Genomic DNA, 22,031 nt, shown 5'->3' on the forward strand with positions numbered 1-22,031 from the left:
GTTTGCTGGTTCAAAGTCCTTGTATCCAGACGCGTGTTCACCGCAAGCTATGGGAGAGTGTTAAGAGACACTACGATTAATCCTAAATATTGAGAATATATATGGAATATATATATTAAAGTTGCAATCAGTAATAAGCAGTTTATATTTGTCGATAAAGTGTTTATTATATTTCTATTTTTTAAAGGATTTTTGTTTTCCAAAATAAGGAAAATGGTCATTTCAATATTGAAATCTTTCTATGATTTCACACAAGATCGACCTGTCTACATTCAGATAAATATGACAAAAATTGGATGAAATACATTGAAGAAGCTTTCATTTTCCAATAGATTAATTGAACATCCGATTTGATGATATTAATAATTTTTGATACATTCCGGAAATATTGGTATTAAAACTGCATACTACATATAGCCCAAGGAAAGACAGTGGAGTTTTGAATAAGTCTTCCAACTTTTGGCCAAAAAGAGTGTCGAACAGTATGTACATTCTGTATATCAAACAAGTGCTTAAATATCTCTTAAGTAATGGTACGAGTGTATGTGTTTCTATACGTGTAAGAGCCGTTCTGGTGTATCCGGTACACATTTCGATACGTGTAAGTGCGGTACTGGTGTATAGGATGCACATTTCGATACGTGTAGGTGCGGTACTGGTGTATAGGATGCACATTTCGATACGTGTAAGTGCGGTACTGGTGTATCGGGTACACATTTCGATACGTGTAAGTGCGGTACTGGTGTATCGGGTACACATTTCGATACGTGTCGTGTGAGTGCGGTACTGGTGTATCCGGTACACATTTCGATACGTGTAAGTGCGGTACTGGTGTATCGGGTACACATTTCGATACGTGTAAGTGCGGTACTGGTGAATCGGGTACACATTTCGATACGTGTAAGAGCCGTTCTGGTGTATCCGGTACACATTTCGATACGTGTAAGTGCGGTACTGGTGTATAGGATGCACATTTCGATACGTGTAGGTGCGGTACTGGTGTATAGGATGCACATTTCGATACGTGTAAGTGCGGTACTGGTGTATCGGGTACACATTTCGATACGTGTGAGTGCGGTACTGGTGTATATGATGCACATTTCGATACGTGTAAGTGCGGTACTGGTGTATCGGGTACACATTTCGATACGTGTAAGTGCGGTACTGGTGTATAGGATGCACATTTCGATACATGTAAGTGCGGTACTGGTGTATCGGGTACACATTTCGATACGTGTAGGTGCGGTACTGGTGTATAGGATGCACATTTCGATACGTGTAAGTGCGGTACTGGTGTATCGGGTACACATTTCGATACGTGTAGGTGCGGTACTGGTGTATAGGATGCACATTTCGATACGTGTAAGTGCGGTACTGGTGTATCGGGTACACATTTCGATACGTGTAAGTGCTGTGTTGGTGTATCGGGTACACATTTCGATACGTGTAAGTGCGGTACTGGTGTATCGGGTACACATTTCGATACGTGTAAGTGCGGTACTGGTATATCGGGTACACATTTCGATACGTGTAAGTGCTGTGTTGGTGTATCGGTGGTTTCATATGACCAAAGTCATCACGGTTGTAATATACTTACATGGACATGCGTTAGAGAAGCACGATTTGCTGTCGTCAAGAGTTTCTGTACAGCCGGTGCCTGGGTCTATCGGTAGGGGGTTGTCACATGTCCGGCTCCTTGTCCTGGTCCCGCCCCCACAGGTTACTGAACATAGTGACCAGGGCTGCCATGTGCTAACACCTCCAGTCCCTACAGGGTATTAGGTTATCATTATAGTGTTAGCCAAGGACAATCTTAAAGTAACGCTCGTATAATATGAATAAAAGTAATGACAGCATGAATTAATTTTAACATACATTAAAAACCTCATATCTAGGTAAGCAATATAGTGTTAACAACGGACAATGTTATCTTAAAGTAACGTTAAGTTTGTATGGTATGAATTAAAGCAACGATAGCATGAATCAATGTTAACAAACCTTAAAAACCTCATATCTCAAAGAAATAAATCGATGACTCGAAATAAGCATTCAGTATTGAATGTGTTCCATGTGAAATATATTCGGTTACCCCGATTACTTTGAGTGTAATAAATAGATAATATAGATACACAAATTAGTATTGTCATTGAATCACACATGCTAAAATACTAATAACGTCAGACATGTTATCATCAATAATGCCAATATTAAATAAACTTCCACAATAGTTGGTGTCATACTTTACATATAAAATGTAAGGATCTATACAAACCAAGGTTAACACTTACGTCCACATTTGAATGTAGCGTAACCAGAAATGTATGAACTAATGCAGGGATAGATGAGTTGAGTGCAGTAGTAACAGCTAGAACTAGTGTATCCGGTAAACATTGAATCATCGAAACTCACAGTACATGACACGGAGCCGTCACAGGCGGATTGTACTCGAGAAAGAGAATACGAATCGTGGCAGTCCGAATAGCTGATGGAACGGCCGTAATACGCTGTCTGAGAATATATGTCGAAGGTGTCAGGGCATGTCATCGTGTAGCTGTTGCCTTTTGTGAGAGTACCACTGGAATACACTGTAAAGCAAGGGGTAATACATTAAGATATGATTGAACGTGCCGACAATAACACGCTGACAACGTTATCATCACTGAATGTGACGTCGCAAACACACCACAAAGCCTGTCCTTGTAAATACATTTCACCGAACGTAATGTCATAAATACACTTGCAACATCATCATCACAGAACGTGTCGTCATCAACACAATAACAATGTCACCATCACAGAACGCGTCATCCAAGAACACTGGCAAAGCAATATCCCAGTATGTGACTTCATCGACACAACGTAACAATCACAAGTTGAAAGTTCAAAAGAGAAATAGTATTTCATGTTTTAAATAGGTATGTATGTATAAAATATGTAATTTGAGCTTAGAAAGGGTCAGATGGAAATAGGTAACCGTATACCAAATTATGAATGGAACTTCACAGTATCCAAGTACTTACACGGGCAAACTTCACTGTCAGGATCACAAACTTCACTTTCAGAGGAACTTCCGGAACACGTGGTACCTGACCCGGACGATGTGCCGTCACATGACCGAGAACGACTTCGCGTACCTTGGTCATGACAGGTTACGCTACATGACGACCAAGAACCCCAGTCCAACCAGTTGGCATCATCTTAGCAAAGAATCATAGCAGAAAGGAATTAATCCACACGTTAACATACATACAGTTGTAGTTTATACACGCCCGCTGACTGAAGATAGATTATAATGCGCATGATATCTTCGTACCATTGCAACCCATGGTAAATGGACGAATCTCTTTGAACTTAACTATTATGACTTACAGCCAGTCTAAGAACAAACTCGAATGGTAAGCGTTTCTGATCCTTAAAATGTATGCACATAACGGTTTTTCCTTAATACGATTACAGATATATTCAATAATGGCATACCTGGGATGGCCCATCAAAGCCTTAGAGGCTTTTGGTCATTATGGTCCCAATTAAAGAGTTATAAATCGGTTCGATATACTGATGATTACCAAGTTTGCAAGTGGTTATCAATAATAATTACACTTAGTGTTAATGAATGGTTCTATTATATTTCAGTACTGAAAGTTTTTTTTTTTTTTTTTTTTTTTCAATCATGCACACATAGGTTGTTGAAACTTACGATTGTCGCATACGGTTCCATAATAATCGCCGGCACACACGCACTGAAAGCGAATCCCTCGGTCATAGCAGGTAGCGCCGTTCTGGCATGGACTCAAACTACAGAAATCTTCAAACGCTAAACAAGATTTCAAATTTATGATTAAGAATCGATCAAAAGAAATAATGTTTTCTAAAGTTGTGAAATTTGATACATTAAATTATCCTTATTGACCATTAATAAATGTAATTGATTAATAAGTTAATATTTCAATAACTTTGTAATTGATGATATCAAACCCACTTATGGGGTATCAGATGATACCCATATTCAATTTGCATAAGTGTTATTTTGTGCAAATACGTGCGTGTGAAACCTAACAATACCATATCGTCGGCATATATACTTTCCTTAAATAAAGTTATATATCATAAGATTTATCAATTACCATTTGGTTGGCATTTCGACATATTCTAATGACAGTTCTTAAAATGTAAATGCATACGACTTACCGACGGAAATGACAAAGACATCAGCCAAATCCATACCTAAATATCAATGATGAATTCAATATTTAAAAAAATCATATGCATGAAACAGTCTACAAAATAAGGCACCACACACTTCAAATGTAAACGTATATGTATTCTGATGTAATATGAAGGGCGTTGCATGCGTATGCTTGATACAACTAACTACATTTCAAACTTTTAAAATACAACTCGACATTTCAGAGTTTTGTCACCGTTTTTGTAGTTTAAAGACAACTCGACATTACGGAGTATTTTCAGTGTTTGGGTAGTTTAAAGAGACCTCGACATTAAGGAATTTTGTCACCGTTTTTGTACATTGAATACAACTCAACATAAAGACTATTGTCAACGTTTTTGTAGTTAAAAGATTCTAAACACGCGTCTCCTTTATTGCATCGCCTATCTGTGCGTACGTTTTAAACGGGAAATAAAAGCCCTAATCATGCGTACCAGAATTCACTTCTTTCGTACTACCAGTATCACTGTATAAGGCATAGGGACTGGTGTATGTCGACTCCCAGGTACACGAACCACTACTCTCGGCTACAACCATCCAGCCATTGTCCACGTCACATCCGCCGTACGAGGAGTGTATGAAAAATCTTCGATAGTTAGATGAGTCTCTGTAATAATTTATGATTTATATAAGCAAGCACATTTGGCGAATTTTCCCCCATCGGATGTGCTATTATATGCAATGAACGCGCAGAAGTTGAATTTGAGTGGGAACTAATTCTAAACATTGAACGTTTGACACCATATTCAATAATTGAATCAGCGGTAACGAATTCATTAATATCAATCATGTTTGTAGGAGATATCACAAACAATGTCCGAAATACAATGAACCACGTCCCAAGTAAAACGTTCCAGTGACCGATAGTCAGGCGATCAGGCCCAAGCATTTATCTCTTTCTTATACATGTACGTAATAGACCAGGATGCCGGTCAGAACTACCTACCTAAGATATTATACACACCGCTTTGCCAAGTTGAAACCATGCTTAGTATAAAGTTCCTAAGGCAACAATACAGGAGAAAGAGCATGGAAAATGTGTTTGATAAAGGTCAGTGACCAATAGTTAGGTCATTGTGACGAACATTTGAGACCTGACAGACCGCCTTGTAGAGCTTAGACAAGGCTGGTCTACTTTTGGAACATAACACACCGTCATGTCCAGGTGATATCATGTCCCAAGTATTAAGGTCCAGTTACTAGTAGTGCAGGAGACGGGTCCCCGGAAAAGCTAAATTACGGAAAATTAGACGAACACAACCCAAAACCAGTGCCTCCCAGTTCCTGGTGGGTGACTAATGATACGGAACATCGTATGATATAGGAATCAACGCGGGTATGTATGACTATAACTGCTGTCCACGTAAACGTATTGATTTTAAAGTCGTTAATTAGATTAGATTAGTTTACCCTCTTATATTGTGATGTTATGGCTAACTAACATATCGTAAAGACAACGTTTAATCCTGTAGAATTCTCCCACCAGACAACATAGCAAAAGAAAGTAAAATTAATTTCCCACTTAAGGAGAAGTAAGTAGAGCTCACTTACCCACTTACGGAACAATACTCAAAGGTGTTACCGCGGTTAAGGTCGCTATAGCTACTGTATAGCAGTCTGTCAGAACAAGACAACCAGTCTGTTCGAGATGATGCATGAGCATCAAATACAAAAAAAGCGACTTCGGCTCCACTCTTGATCAAGGATATCCTTACCTTCAACATAAATTACAGATAACTTACTTACATTAGTCATTACAATTTTAAAGAGTGGTATTTCATGAGGAGAATAACGACATTTAAACGAAATCTTGGAACGAAATTGGTATGATACGGTATAGAAAGTTAGGTATGCTATGGTATGATATGGTATGGTATACTATGGCATGGTACGTATGGTATGGTATGGCATGGTATGGTATGGTATGGTATGGTATGGTATGGCATAGTATTGTGTGGCATGGCATGGTACTGTACGTAACGGCACGGCATGACATTGCATGGTTTGGTATAGTATAGTTTTTTTTGTTTAACGTCCTATTAACAGCCAGGGTCATTTAAGGAATTGTCAGGGTTTTTGGAGGTGCAAGAAAGCCGGAGTACCCGGAGATAAACCACCGGCCTACGGGTATTAAGCCGATTGTAGTTCAATTCGAATATAAAAGCGTTTTTAGATAAGGATGAAGCTTTATCTTGGAGGCATTATCTCAAAGCATAACCTCTGATCATTCATATGAAATCGTTCAGTGTTAATTTGACATCTGCATAAAAATGCACATTTGTATTTTGTTACCATGCGTGTTAGATTTTCTTATACCTAATTGATTTCATTTAATCTAAAAGCTAAACCCATGTATCATGTTCTCAATTTACCTCTCTGTTTTATGGTTTTACCTGGATTCCCTACTTATCTCACAATTTATATTCCATTTAGTCACCGTCTACTTAGTACCCGTTCTAGAAACCTCACGTAGTTACCATTATGGTTAATGTGAAGGTCACCAGTAGAACAGAAACATGTTCAAAAAGTTGGACTTAGGTCAACCTAAGACATACCGCACTTATATAGTAGCTAGTCCAGTTCTCAACGATTCTTGACCGATAGCTCGGGGTCCCGGAACTGAACGAATACGCACTGGAGTCGAATTCATTGATGTTGTAAGAGCTAGATGATGATATCCACAGGTAATATATACTACTGGCGGGTGAGGTAGACTGCCCATAAGCCACCTTCATTACTGGAAACCAGCCTAAAATGTAATGATATAATACACAACTTTCTTATAAGACACTACATTGTGAGTAGAAGATAGACAACATAGGTCAAACATGTAAAACAAAACATGAACATTATTATATATTTATGAATGGAAGAATCGTTTAATGAAATGTTCAGTAAAATCAATAGATACCAGTAATAACAAGAGCTAATATTTCTAAGAAGGGTCAATTCTTTTTCTTATAACTCAGAATTTTCCAAACAACTGCAATACATAAAATGTACTTAGCTCATCATATAATATCAAATTTTAATCTCTGGAAAATATATTAAGTATCCAAACACTCTTCAACGAAAAATATTGTCTAGAAATAAGCAAACCTTTCACGAACAAGCCCATCACATTAGCAGAAGGAAATCCAGCACTGTTCCAGGTCGATTCTCCTAAAGATAAGAAAAACAATTCAAAACATACAGCAAAAAGTTTTACAGGGCATCACATGGCAGAATACTGACTTTCCATTGGCTACGCACATGGTACTGAGACGTTGTCACATTGAACGTGAATTATTGTTGAGTCACTGTTACTGTTGTGCAGGATGCAGACGACTAAAATGACTGACGCTGACAGGCCCTTTGTGATGAATTTTTCAGTTGAATATTGAAATTATAAAAGGAATATGCAAATGTGATGTATTTAAACATATTGCCTTCTCCGACTCTGGTACTTTGCTATTCCTCGGCAACACTTTCAAATCATATTCTCAAAATCAGACAATATTATGTATCCTTTTTTCAGCAGATTTTATGTTCAGTGAAATGCTTAACTGATTTCTGAAACAATGCTATCTCACCAAATGTTTTATTCAAAAGGCGTTCTTCTCTTGAAAGCTATAGAAATTATTTGAAAAATACAAATATAAATATAAATCAAACCAAGCTTCCACAAAAAAAACAAGATAAACTCGTGCTAGGAAACATACAAATAGTTACGTTTGAACTTGGAATTACACATCATTAACGATGTTAAGAAGTATTGTAAATTGTAAAATCGATTATGTCGATATTAACCCTACAGTCTGGACAGGCTTAACCCTACAATATGGGTGACCATACCGTTATAGCAAAAGGACTAGATCCCTAATGTATTGTCAGATTTTATCCTGCAATATGGTCAGACTTAATCCTACTATTTCGGCAGGCGTCATCCTAGAACCAAGGCAATCCTAACCTTACGACAAGGTCAGGCTTAGGCCTACAACTAGGGCAGACTGAAACTTACAATGATTAACATCCTTAACCTTACAACCTGCAATAGCTTATTCATACCAGAGTCCGGATTCACACTGGTTGTGCCGCTGCTGTATAAGAAGTATGGTCTAGTTGTGACGTCCTGGTCAAATCCACATGGCTTATTGGTTACTCCAGCGTCCATTACCAACATCCAATGGTAGTCCGACGTACATCCAATACCGTGTGCGTCCGTCACCGTAAAATGTCGAATGGTGTCTCTACAAACAAATGTTCCGAGATACTAAACATGAATTTTGACCATTGTCGCCTATAAGGTGTGTAAACTATATCATACAATCTAATATCTTCTTTACGACTGACATGGTGCTATTTTTGTGTTCTGAGAAAGTCTACTTTGCTGTCAACCGCATTTGGCTACTACTAGAATGTACAACGATGTTGTATGTATGTGTATATTGCAGAAAACATTCTAAACCAATTGTCCCTCTTTATCAAATATAACAATGGTGAATAATTTGCCTCATTAACATTGAAACTTGAAATAGCTGAAATAATTATTCATGAAGATTAATTATTCATGAAGATTATCAGCAATTGACTACTGTTTCCACTACTACGATAATCGGTGACATTGTCTATACAATAATACACGTCTTACTTTACGAAAGCTCAAATCTAAAAACAAATATTAGAAGCGTCTATATTCAAAATACATGTATAAAGATATACTTCATAATGTACGAGAGGGTGGCACTGGTTTGAATTTGAAGGAACTGAACCGTTACAAAGTTAAGTTTTACCCAGCAATACTGCAGTAGAGAGGGGACGATGTCGATAAATCTGTGTACTTGCTAGCGATGATATTCGCTGCTGAAAAGAATGACGTTTTTGTAGAATCCATAGCTTTGAAAACAACATAGGCCTTCTCTTCCCCGTCATTGAAGAACGCGTACTTCACCTGCAGATGAAATAGAAATAACAGATAACTAAAAAACGTATCAACTAACCTTTTTGTTTTCAATTACCAAAGTCTCTTGCTACAAGCTACAATAGAAAAATAACAAAACGTTATAAGTACTACTGACATAATATCAAAGCCATAATTCAAACACAAAATATAAAAAACAAGGGCAAAATATCAACAAAATTATAGATTTACATGGGACTCCTGAAACAGTTCACGGAGAATGCGACCAGGTGCTCCAGAAGAATAAGCGTCTTCTGCTTCATCGACGAAACCAGCCATACAAATATAGATCAAATAAAGGTTAAGTAACATTCTGAAATAATGAGAGTTAGGGTGGTGACAACGGAACCACCAGACATAATAACAAGTATCAAACACGCCTTGCTTCATATCGCATCAGGAAATAGAAATGTATATAATGTGTTGTACATCAGCTAGTGATTTTCAATATTCAATCGTGGTTTATGTTGTACTATTCGCATAACACAATAAAACATTCACGCGCTGAGATAGAATGAACACAAATTGCTTAATATGAAATTTAATAAGTCATTTGCTTTCAATAATTCCTCATAAATTTGTAAAATAGATAACGAGATGAAATACCAAATCCATTTGAGGACAGAATTCAATCTAATGTAATATACTTGTTCAACGAGAGTGAAATCCTCCGTCCATATCTCAGCCAGGCCGTCCTTATAGTGGCTACTAGGGGAGGTAGTCAGGGTTTGTGCGGCACTCACGGCATCATTCTCGACAGTATCCCCCTCCCAGGAACTCTGAAGGGAGCCGGCACTGGGAGTGACACCCTCTATCCCCTTAAATACCATATACCACTCTGGAATAGCGAGCATATAATACATTGATGTAAGCACGAATGGATCATTTCAGAAAATACGTTTACTGTGTATTCATTTATTTCGTCATCTATCATAAAAAACATACTGTTTGGTATCAATAATTTCTGGTTTTATCACCTTATGTTAATCATGGTCTGCACTTAGAATTGTTTGGATTTCCGCCATGACATATTCCAGGAAAAAAGGAAATTAACACAACTATAGAGTATCCAGGATGATATCGGAGAATAACTACATGTATAAGATAATAACGTGCATTTTTCATCGGTCATCAAAAAGTGCTAATTGAAATAAACCATTTTTGTTGCCAACTCCTTATTTCAAACATGGTCTGTAATCTTCAACAGTATAGAATCGACCTTTCGAGATTGTCCTTAACAACTTACCCATAACGGACAGTGTGACAGCATCCGCATTACTCTTAGAATCTGCATGGAACATAGTAGAAATATATCAGATGTAGTTTGGTTGATACATTAATGTACATGGACAATAGTGGAAATTTGTCAATGGAAAGTTAGTTATCATATAATTCTAATTATTTTGACCTGAGAAACGAGGATACTTATCCTAATTTCCATCACAAAAACAAAACACACAGAAAATACACTGAAAAGGTAACGTTGGGTTTGAAAGAAGATGAATTTATTCCTTATTTATGTTAGTTTTTTTCTACAATTTTGATCTTCAAATTGCACGTTGGAAACCTTACCGTCCCAAACCGTGTATGTCGTCCCTGGAGCATACAATAATGTAACATAACTATAGGCGTAATCCCAAGAACATCCTGAGGTAGCGTCCGTATCCTTGACAATGAGCCAACCGTTATCACTTTCACAGCCTCCATTTCCTCTCTGGATTATAAAGTTTCTTCCGCTGTTTCTACAATAAATAAGTGAATGAATGTACCAGGGTATGTTTTGTTTGAGCTATTCTTTATAATATAGTAACATAGATCATCAAGTTTATCTAAATATTCCTAAATACGAGACTCATATGGCTATTGATATGTAATCAGATCAAAGGTTCATTCTTAAACCTACATTTCAAATTATTACATGGAGTATATGTATAGCAAAGGTTAATCAAAATAAAAGAATTGCAATATTCAAGAATATTTTCGAAAAGAAAGTACCTTGTCTTGGTAAAGATATCTGTATAATTATCTACACAACTTACGAAACTTGATATGTGGTTATTGTTTCGGTAAAAATATCTGTATAATTATCTACACAACTTACGAAACTTGGCAGGTGGATATTGTGTCGGTAAAGATATCTTTATAATTATCTACACAACTTACGAAACTTGACAGGTAGTTATTGTCTCGCTAAAGATATCTGTATAACTAGAGTCGATGATGTTATTACAGTCCATCCAATTGGACAACGTCTTCCCCATAGTACTAAACGTGAAGTAGGCTTTCTCCACATCATTATCCCATACCGCTAGGCGTACCTACAGCACAAAACATACACAAGATACCAACACCCTTCAAAACGAAATGATAGTTACAAAAGAAGTTAGTTATATTGCAGCAGGCATTTATTGTGTCCTTCTAGAGCTTATCGGTGTTGTTCCGGGCCTAAAGCTTTGATAATAAAGTGTTGTGGAGACCAAACACAAAGTTCGAAAAATATCAAAAGAAATGCCAAAAATTGGACGGCGAAGTGCACAAAACCAGCAATTTAATAAATTTGAAAAACTTGAATAAATTTCATAATTTCAAATATTGTATTTCAAAAGAACATTATGTATATGCAGGTATATATTGATAGTGGTTATTAATCAGATTGTGGTATGCTTAGTTTAACAGGCGGTAATTTCAAAACATTGTATTCATGACCTGCATAAAATCAATGCGTTCAAATATATTACAATTACATTTTATTCCTTAAACATCTACAACATGTCTTTGTCAAAATTCTGAATCACTCATTTCTTTCTCTTATTTTTTTGTGTTTGTTGTTGTTGTTATGTACGACGCCCAGTCACTTAAACCAAGTTACCACGCCTCACTTACTGCCGATATTGTCCTAGTGGTTCCCCAGTTGTCCAGGATGGTAGATCTATACCGTGTACCGGTAGAATACAGGTCTGTCATCACAGACACTGAAGTCTCTGATGATCCGCCAGGCGTGGTCAGGAAGTCTGCAGCACTCTCGTACCCCGACATGTAGTCATTACGATGTACTTTAAACACCAGTCGCCATGCTGTGTATAAATGTATATTTATTATATTTTTACCAGTGAAATATCGAAAATTATTCATTCTTGTTCTGATATTTTTCACAAAATTATCACTTTTTCGGATTTGACCAATCAGAACATTGCTTACAAACGACAATGTTGAAAATTAAGGTTTGCATATAGCTCTCCGCTATGTAATATGAAGTCATAATGCAAGATTGAATACATAACGTCACGATTTGGCCTACATTTGAATGAGAAAACCAGCCACCGCCAGTTTGTGGAGAGTGAAGATATCTTTTTGAATATTTGATATGCATCAAATAATATCAAAGTCTTCTGTTTTTGTTGTTGTGGAATGTATGATTATTTGTGTGAGGGTATGGAGAATGTGTGTATGTTGATGACATGTCATAATGTAAATGTGTTGATGATGATATTGGTTTGTTTTTGTTTAACGTCCTATTAACTGCCAGGGTCATTTAAGGACATGCCAGGTTTTGGAGGTGGAGGAAAGCCGGAGTACCCGGAAAAAAACCACCGGCCTACATTCAGAACCTGGCAACTGCCCCACGTAGGTTTCGAACTCGCAACCCAGAGGTGGAGGGCTAGTGATAAAGTGTCGGGACATCTTAACCACTCGGCCAACGCGGCCCCTGACATATACATTTTTAGACATAAAATGATAAGGATGATGATAACGATTATGATGATTTAATTATTTTACCGATGGATGATGATGATATTATAATGAATATATATTAGGATAATATTGTTGATGATGGTTTTGAATTTGGTTGTCTCTAGTCTGTAATCCTCTAAATAAATCCATCTGCTGAGGAAAAACTGCGGTTTAACGCCGACACCAATCGAGTAGCTATTTGCATGCCTTCAGTTTTGTCACGCTATATTATAAGGTGCAAATGTCGAAAGTGAACGTAACCACAGGAGTGTCGAATATGATATCAGAGAATGATTATAAAAATAAACTAATGTTGCAATGGTGCATATCTGGCTACTTCTGACATGCTCATACTGTCTTCAATAGGGGCATTTGGTGATGTACCTATATCAAAATGGCTAATTACACATATTGTACTTGTATTGTGTGTTAATGCGGTGCAATTAAGAGTATTAAAACAGATAATTTATCATCTGCAGAATTTGAAAACTATGTGAAATAGTTATTTTTCATTATTGATGATTCAGAGAATCAAGATCATTAATATGTATACTCACGTCCTCTCAGATGGTCTAGTTCTTGGCCTGTCGATAATGAAAAGCAAAAAAAAAAGTGAAAATTTTGGATCAATTCAGTGGACTAAGAAATCTGGATTTGTCGTATTGCATATGTGCTACAAAATTAGTGTAGTTGAACAACACATTAATTGACAAAATATAGTAACAGTGTAATATTTTTACAATTTGTCCAACGTTTGATGTAACCTGGAAGAGATCATTTATTAGACCTATAATGAACGCTACATTTTATGATATTTTCTTTGATGGATTTGAAAGTTATATGTAGTGGCAAACGCGCTAACCATAGAAAATATCCATGGCCATCTTCGGGCATACTACCGTATACGCAGTAACATTATTTGCAATCCGCCAAGTGTGATGTAATGATGAACCATCACTGACGCCAGGTGTGACTTTGTTATAACCCATCACTGAGGTCAGGTGTGACTTTGTTATGAACCATCACTGAGGTCAGGTGTGACTTTGTTATAAACCATCACTGACGTCAGGTGTGATTTTGTTATAAACCACCACTGACGTCAGGTGTGATTTGTTATGAACCATCACTGACGTCAGGTGTGACTTTGTTATAAACCATCACTGACGTCAGGTGTGATTTTGTTATAAACCACCACTGACGTCAGGTGTGATTTGTTATGAACCATCACTGACGTCAGGTGTGACTTTGTTATAAACCATCACTGACGTCAGGTGTGACTTTGGTATAACCAATCACTGACGTCAGGTGTGACTTTGTTATAAACCATCACTGACGTCAGGTGTGTTTTGTTATAACCCACCACTGACGTCAGGTGTGATTTGTTATAACCCACCACTGACGTCAGGTGTGACTTTGTTATAACCAATCACTGACGTCAGGTGTGACTTTGTTATAAACCATCACTGACGTCAGGTGTGACTTTGTTATAAACCATCACTGACGTCAGGTGTGATTTTGTTATAACCAATCACTGACGTCAGGTGTGACTTTGTTATAAACCCTCACTGACGTCAGGTGTGATTTTGGTATAACCCATCACCGACGTCAGGTGTGACTTTTTATAAACCATCACTGACGTCAGGTGTGATTTTGTTATAAACCATGATTGACGTCAGGTGTGACTTTGTTTTAAACCATCACTGACGTCAGGTATGATTTTGTTATAAACCATCACTGACGTCAGGTGTGACTTTGTTATAAACCATCACTGACGTCAGGTGCGACTTTGTTATACACCTCCACTGACGTCAGGTGTGATTTTGTTATATCCCACCACTGTCGTCAGGTGTGATTTTGTTATAAACCATTAGTGACATCAGGTGTGACTTTGTTACAAACCATCACTAACGTCAGATTTGACTTTGTTATAAACAATCACTGACATCAGATGTGATTTTGTTATAGCCCATCACTGACGTCAGGTGTGATTTTGTTATAACCCATCACTGACGTCAGGTGTGACTTTGTTATAACCCAACACTGACGTCAGGTGTGACTTTGTTATAAACCATGACTGACGTCAGGTGTGACTTTGTTATAACCCACCACTGACGTCAGGTGTGACTTTGTTATAACCCATCACTGACGTCAGGTGTGACTTTGTTATAAACCATCACTGACTGTCAGATTTGACTTTGTTATAAACAATCACTGACGTCAGGTGTGATTTTGTTATAAACTATTAGTGACATCAGGTGTGATTTTGTTATAACCCATCACTGACGTCAGGTGTGACTTTGCTATAAACCCTCACTGACGTCAGGTGTGATTTTGTTTATAACCCATCACTGACGTCAGGTGTGACTTTGTTATAACCCATCACCTGACGTCAGGTGTGAGTTTGTTATAAACCATCATTGACGTCAGGTGTGACTTTGTTATAAACCCTCACTGACGTCAGGTGTGACTTTGTTATAACCCATCACTGACGTCAGGTGTGATTTGTTATAACCCACTACTGACGTCAGGTGTGACTTTGTTATAAACCATCACTGACGTCAGGTGTGACTTTGTTATAAACCACCACTGACGTCAGGTGTGACTTTGTTATAAACCATCACTGACGTCAGATGTGACTTTGTTATAAACCATCACTGACGTCAGATTTGACTTTGTTATAAACAATCACTGACGTCAGGTGTGATTTTGTTATAAACCCTCACTGACGTCAGGTGTGACTTTGTTATAAACCATCACTGACGTCAGGTGTGATTTAACCAGAGGTTGCTTGATTTTTGCTTTGAGTTACAATCACATGTAATGTCACGAAACATCTCGACTGACGTCGTGTCTGTGACGGGAAAATTATGTCTTGCAATACTAGTGTGATATAAAGACACATCTTTGATGACAAATTGATAGGTGCAGTTTTATTTATTGATTTATTTATTTATTGTAAGTAGATCGATACGTTGGCAGTACATTATATTTTGTTTCCATACGTATATGATTAACAGTACAATATATCGGTGTCCATCAAGTGCATGCACAATAAGTTGATTGAATGCCAGAAGAGTAATTGATGAATATACTTATTATATTTCAACCCGGCAATAACATTACTTTGTGATTAATATTGGTTGATCTCCTGGAGTCTACGACACACACAGGCTTGGGAAGTACTCGTATCTCAGTCGAGGTCAGGACATTTAATGGCTATTGTTTTAACTAGGCCTCACGGAATAATCTGTTTACATCTGACATTGTTAGAATTTCAATACTATCAATCTATACAATGAACTCATCATTCTGGTAACACGAATCCTAACGGGTATTCTACAAGGCACAAAGACAGAAAAACGATGATCAACATGATAAACATGATCTATATTTCAAATGTTGATGTAAAGATTTGATTCAAGTGCCACTACGACAATGTGACTGGGTACAATGACTAAATAATGCTCTACATGTGATGATATAACTTCGTGTTAATCCTTTAAAGAAATCCTTGAATATTTGTCTGACATAAATATCTGTTTTAATGGTGTTTCATTTTAACATATTTCACTAAATCAACAAACTGGACATTATAAGATTTCCGTTCATTTTTATATTGTTTATCAAATATGTTCATACAGATATTAAATATGGTAACAAAGAGTGAGGTCTCGAGCATTTGACATATCTCCAAAACTCATTGTATTATACGTAACAAAAACATAAATTAGGGTCGACCTTCAACGATTAAAAATATACCGTAGCACACATGTTTCTGTATCAGTACATTTGTACTTCTGCTTACTTACAATGTTTAACAGCTAATCTGTAAGTACAAGTATATATAATAGACAGTAAAGACAGACAGCTTTTAATACATGAATTTAGTGAACCAGATAGTGACTTGTTTCCTAGTTATGTACATATAATTAATTTTCCATTGTATGAATGCAGATTGCGACTTTCTGATTGGTTTAGTTGTTTTTTTCATACCTCTATGACAGTCTATGGAAAAAATGTAAATGGCGCGAAAAACGTGACGTCACAATACGACAATTGACGTTACGTATGGATTTGTACAAAATAATCCCTTATTGCTTTAATTCGAGATACAGTTTCAGAAATTAATTATAAATATTGATGTCAATATTTTTAGCTTCATAGGTGTATTCAAATGTAACGCGGATTCATACAGTTTACTTTTCTTTTTTCATTTAAGCATTTTCATGGTAAATACTCAAATCTGATTGGTCGAAAAATTCTTTTCATTCTTCTATGAAAGAAATTCCGAGAATGGCGCGAAAAATGTGACGTCACAATACGACAATTGACGTTGCGTATTGATTTGAAAAAAAGAATCCCGTAAAATTGTACATAAAACATGTTTTTCAAAAATTAATTATAAGCGTTGATGTCAATTATTTTTTAGTTTCATTGGGGTATGAAACAAATTTTGTTTGCAAACTTCTGTAAGAATCCGCTACGCGGATTCATACAGTAAACAAAATTTGTTTCATATATGGATTGAATAGATTTTTTAAATTTTCATTGCGGCTATGAATACCAGTAGCTAGCTACATATCCCGTGGCGCGCGGTAGTACATAGAGTACATACATTCTCAACTCTATCAAATTACTCTGCGTTTAAAAACTTGTAAATGACTACAGATAGAAACAAATCCTATGGTTTAAGGCACGTACAACTGTTTGCATAGTTTGTGATTGTCGACATAGATATAGCCAGTACAGGCGTGAGCTTCATGTATCTATTCAATCAGAGCAAAAAAAAACATTAATCAAGGATAAACTAGTTTTAACACAACATAACCCATGTTTCTGTTTTCGTAAATGTGTATCTGATTTCAATCAAAACGTGATTACGAAATCACACTAAAAACTTTGAACATTTAGAACACATTAATCAGAATCTTCGTCTTATATAACAGGTAATCTGAATAATTAGTTAAATCTATGATCTGAAACGACAAACGAGCACATTTAAATGGCGAGATAAGGTTCGTATATGTTAACATTTGTTATTAATTATATTCGAGCGTTAGATAGATATCCTTTTGGAAAACTGTACGTACAACAAATAAATGGTTATCTTCTCTTTTATAGCTTCTAGTAGATCTTAAACTTAATTTCTGAAGAAAATATTAAAATTGACTCTGTAGCGATCAACTTCTTTTAAGCTAGAGAAGACGACACGAGTTATCTCCCCGTAACTCGACAAGAAGTGTACAGCTGAAAATTGAAATCCTCCGGAGTGATTTATCTTCCCCGTCGTAGTCCTGTTCAGTATCTTGTAGTAATTCAGTTAGAAGCTTATACTTTCTCTTAATTTCCTTAAGATATGAGTTCAACTATATTGTGTCATAGCTGTGATTCAAAGTCAGTATTTGGTTTTTATTCTAAGTTGTGAAAGAATATGATGGATTCAGTATGTAATACATTGAGTCAATACACTGATGATATTTACTATCTGAGTTGGAGGAAACTGTCTGAGCTTCTCGAATGGATGATAGCACCTATTCGAACGCTCTGTATTTTATTTAACCTTTGCCCAACGGTCAAATTCAAAAGGTGAACGCCGAGAATAATGAATTTTGCTGGAGTATACGAAGGGATATGTGTGAGTATGAAGAATATGGTCAAGAAATGTAATAAATAACAGCTAAATAACGACAAATCAACATATGTCACATCTTTTGATATCTATAGGACCTTAAATGGCACAACTAATAGGAAAATGCTACAGGTGTATTACAACTACTGGCAAAAATTAAACATGGACGAATCTGGACAATAGGTTGATTATCTGAAAAATGCCATGTCCTTACCCTCCCTGTATAACAAGATGACATGCATTATTCATTTCTGCTGGGAATTAATTTAAAAAAAAAAATTATTTTCATTTTTTGTCAAAATCAAACAAGAATGTATCAGCGAATAAACAGGTAAGTAGAGAAATGTCTATGAAGCAGATATACAAGTCTGTATCAGCTCAAAAAGTATATTATATGCTGGCGCTAGCTTAGTCTAATCCAATATTTTCTGTTGTCAAAACGGTGTTTAGATTTTTGTATTTCATTTTCGTCGCTATGTTGAAATGTTTCTCTTGTCCGAACTTTGTCCAGTATATCCTGTTTTTTAAGCTATGATTAGGATTTTTGTCAAATACTTAACAGAAGAACACAAACTATATACATTTTCCTCGCTTAATTTTGCAACGTTATGTGGTTTGTATAAGCTAGAAATAAACACAATAATTAAACTCAAAATTAAACTACATCTCTGTAAATAGATTTTATCTGACAGCTTAATGTTGTCGTCTTTTGTTTTGGCTCGAAATATCTTGACGTCTACAACATGATAACAAAGTTAACTTAAGTGTGTTACAAAGATGTGCTGGAGAGTAAGCCGTCAGAATAATGATACACTCTACCAGCACTGCCCAGCCCTATGTCGTAAGTCAATAAGTTGTGGCACTGGACAGAACAAACTAACGCGGGTTTTGTGTCCTTATTCAAATGAATCAATATTTAAATCCAAAACATTGAAGAAATTCTGGAATATCTGAACTTTCTGTATGTCTATTTCGAATCCAATCACAGGAACTCAACACTTTTAGCCTTAGAATCACGGAATATCCCTAGAAAGACCAAACCGTGTTGTGGTTTGTATCCAATATTCAACAGCCTGTAGGGAACATATTACTGTACAGATTAAAGTGTTGGTAAGTGTATCTTGCAAATTACTTGAGAACAACAATGTCGGAAGTCAAGAAATTTGTTAGTTTTAGGTGTTCTTGATAGGTTTATAGTGAAATACAGTATAAACCAGAACAAAACAAAAACAAAAAACAAAAAACAAAAAAAACAAAACCAAAACCAAAAAAACCAAAAACAAAACAAAAAAACTAAGAGAGGGAAGAAGGAAACGCACAAGTGAATAGGATCTTTTAAATTAATAAAAAAGATACCACAGGATAAGCTGGGTAATGCATAAAGGACTGCATCATACAAGTGTTTTGTCCACCTAAGACTCGGTCATGTCAGAGTCAAACACATTTTGAGTCCAAAACGAGAGTCAGATAAATAATTTAAAAAAACATAGAGCATAAAGGATTAAAAAAGGAATATGTTTTAATCGTTCAATGTGATGACATTCGTCTTTTTTTTGGATATTTGAGAACTTAAAACAAAGAGACATGTGTTTAAAAGAATCGCCTATCTATTTCCTTTAATAACTGTATGATCCCTTTGCCACAAGATGCATTTATTTTCATTTTTACAACTATTGGACAAATATTTCATAGTCATATTTTCGTTGAAGATGAAACAGCTTTTCAGTGGTAAAGAGAACTCAGAGAAAAAACATTGGCAGTGTTTTAGCTTTATCTGGATGTAGTCTGTTATACATACCAGTTATCCTTGTACAGATGAAAGTGATGATAAGTAAACACACTGGGGTACACCTCCCTGTAGATACCATGGTGAAGGTTTCACTTCACATCACGGTACTAGAAGCCGTATAATCCCTGAACGGTAAAATAAACAAACACCAGTCGATGCCGGGATTACCAAGTTACTACTGACGAGAATAATCACAGTTGCGGTACTACTAGATATTTAAATGAACCTTTAATGTTTTAATTACCCGATTTTCGTGATAACTGTAGCCGATCGTCTTTATGTGAACAACTGGCTTTAGAGTGAACAAAGCAATATGACCTACAAAGGATTGGTAATTAAAGATACAGATAAATAGAATAAACGATTCTGTATTATCAAATATGTGTACGGGACAATCAGTGCAGCTTGGTATAGTTCGAACGTTATCTGAAAGCTTTTAATGGCGATCATTTAATGGTTTACGTCTTCATGTATTACTATGTCTTCATGTGATAGTATATGTGTCTTCATGTAATAGTATATGTCTTCAAATAATACTATATATGTCTTCACGCAATACTATATATGTCTTCATATAATACTATACGTCATTATATAATGATATACGTCTCTATATTATATTATACGTCTTTATATAGTATTATTATACCTTTCCTTATTTTACATTATTATACCTTTCCTTATTTTAGACGATATAAAAGATAGACAATAGAACTGCCATTTGAAATATATCCTTCAAAAATGCTATTTACCAGGTAAATAGTCCATTTCCGCCTCGGAAAATGGTTCATGTCTCGAGGGATAATAAAAGTGCTATTTCCTTCACCAATACAATTACTGTATAATATAATACTATTCGTTTATAATACTATACGTCTTTAGATACTAATATACGCCTTTATAATATAATATACATCTTACTCTTTCTGTACCACAAAATCTTACTCTCCGAACCACCTGATCTTACTCTTTCCGGAGCTCCACGTCTTATTCTCTCCGGACCACCTGATCTTACTCTCTCCGGAGCTCCACGTCTTATTCTCTCCGGGCCACCAGGTCTTATTCTCTCCGGACCACCTGATCTTATTCTCTCCGGACCACCACGTCTTATTCTCTCAGGACCACCACGTCTTATTCTCTCCGGAGCTCCACGTCTTATTCTCTCCGGGCCACCAGGTCTTATTCTCTCAGGACCACCTTGTCTTATTCTCTCAGGACCACCTTGTCTTATTCTCTCCAGACCACCAGGTCTTATTCTCTCTGGACCACCTTGTCTTATTCTCCAGATATAACTCTCCCCCGACCAACAGGACTTACTCTCTCCAAACCACATGGACTTACTCTCTCTGGACCACCTTGTCTTATTCCCCAGATATAACTCTCCCCCGACCAACAGGACTTACCCTCTCCAAACCACATGGACTTACTGTCTCTGGACCACCTTGTCTTATTCTCCAGATATAACTCTCTCCCGACCAACAGGACTTACCCTCTCCAAACCACATGGACTTACTGTCTCTGGACCACCTTGTCTTATTCTCTAGCCCACCACGTGTTACTCTCTCCGGATCACCAGTTGTTACACTGTCCAGGCCATCTTGGGGTACTTTCTCCGGACCTCCAGGTGTTACTCTCCCCAGGCCACTTAAGGTTACTGTCTGCGGACCACGTTGTCTTAGCCTCCGGACCACTAGGTGTTAGTCCCTCTAGACTCTAG

The 22,031-nt window shown here is 36.6% G+C and overlaps 1 protein-coding gene across 1 annotated transcript; it reads right to left on the reverse strand.

The window, feature by feature from the left end:
• Nucleotides 1-4,645: 4,645 nt before the first annotated feature.
• LOC117314611 lies at nucleotides 4,646-21,647 on the reverse strand. The gene is made up of 11 exons (XM_033868679.1): nucleotides 21,260-21,647; nucleotides 12,048-12,238; nucleotides 11,395-11,482; nucleotides 10,411-10,452; nucleotides 9,812-10,002; nucleotides 8,998-9,155; nucleotides 8,273-8,454; nucleotides 7,325-7,387; nucleotides 6,781-6,974; nucleotides 5,777-5,940; nucleotides 4,646-4,832 (listed from the first exon to the last, which is right to left on the reverse strand). The coding sequence occupies exons 1-11, from the start codon at nucleotides 21,645-21,647 to the stop codon at nucleotides 4,646-4,648; spliced, it is 1,848 nt and encodes a 615-aa protein (XP_033724570.1).
• Nucleotides 21,648-22,031: the final 384 nt, after the last annotated feature.

Source organism: Pecten maximus, chromosome 16, assembly GCF_902652985.1.
Source record: "Pecten maximus chromosome 16, xPecMax1.1, whole genome shotgun sequence".
Taxonomy (NCBI): domain Eukaryota; kingdom Metazoa; phylum Mollusca; class Bivalvia; order Pectinida; family Pectinidae; genus Pecten; species Pecten maximus.

Bases quoted from the DNA above. Each gene is read 5' to 3' on its own strand.
- LOC117314611 (XM_033868679.1), bottom strand. From the start codon at position 21,647: ATGTGGTTTGGAGAGAGTAAGTCCTGTTGGTCGGGGGAGAGTTATATC. The intron at 9,156-9,811 runs GTATATTACATT...TTTCATCTGCAG, and splicing joins ATTTCACTCTCGTTGAACAA to GTGAAGTACGCGTTCTTCAA. The intron at 8,455-8,997 runs GTAAAACTTAAC...ATTTGTTTGTAG, and splicing joins CTCTACTGCAGTATTGCTGG to AGACACCATTCGACATTTTA.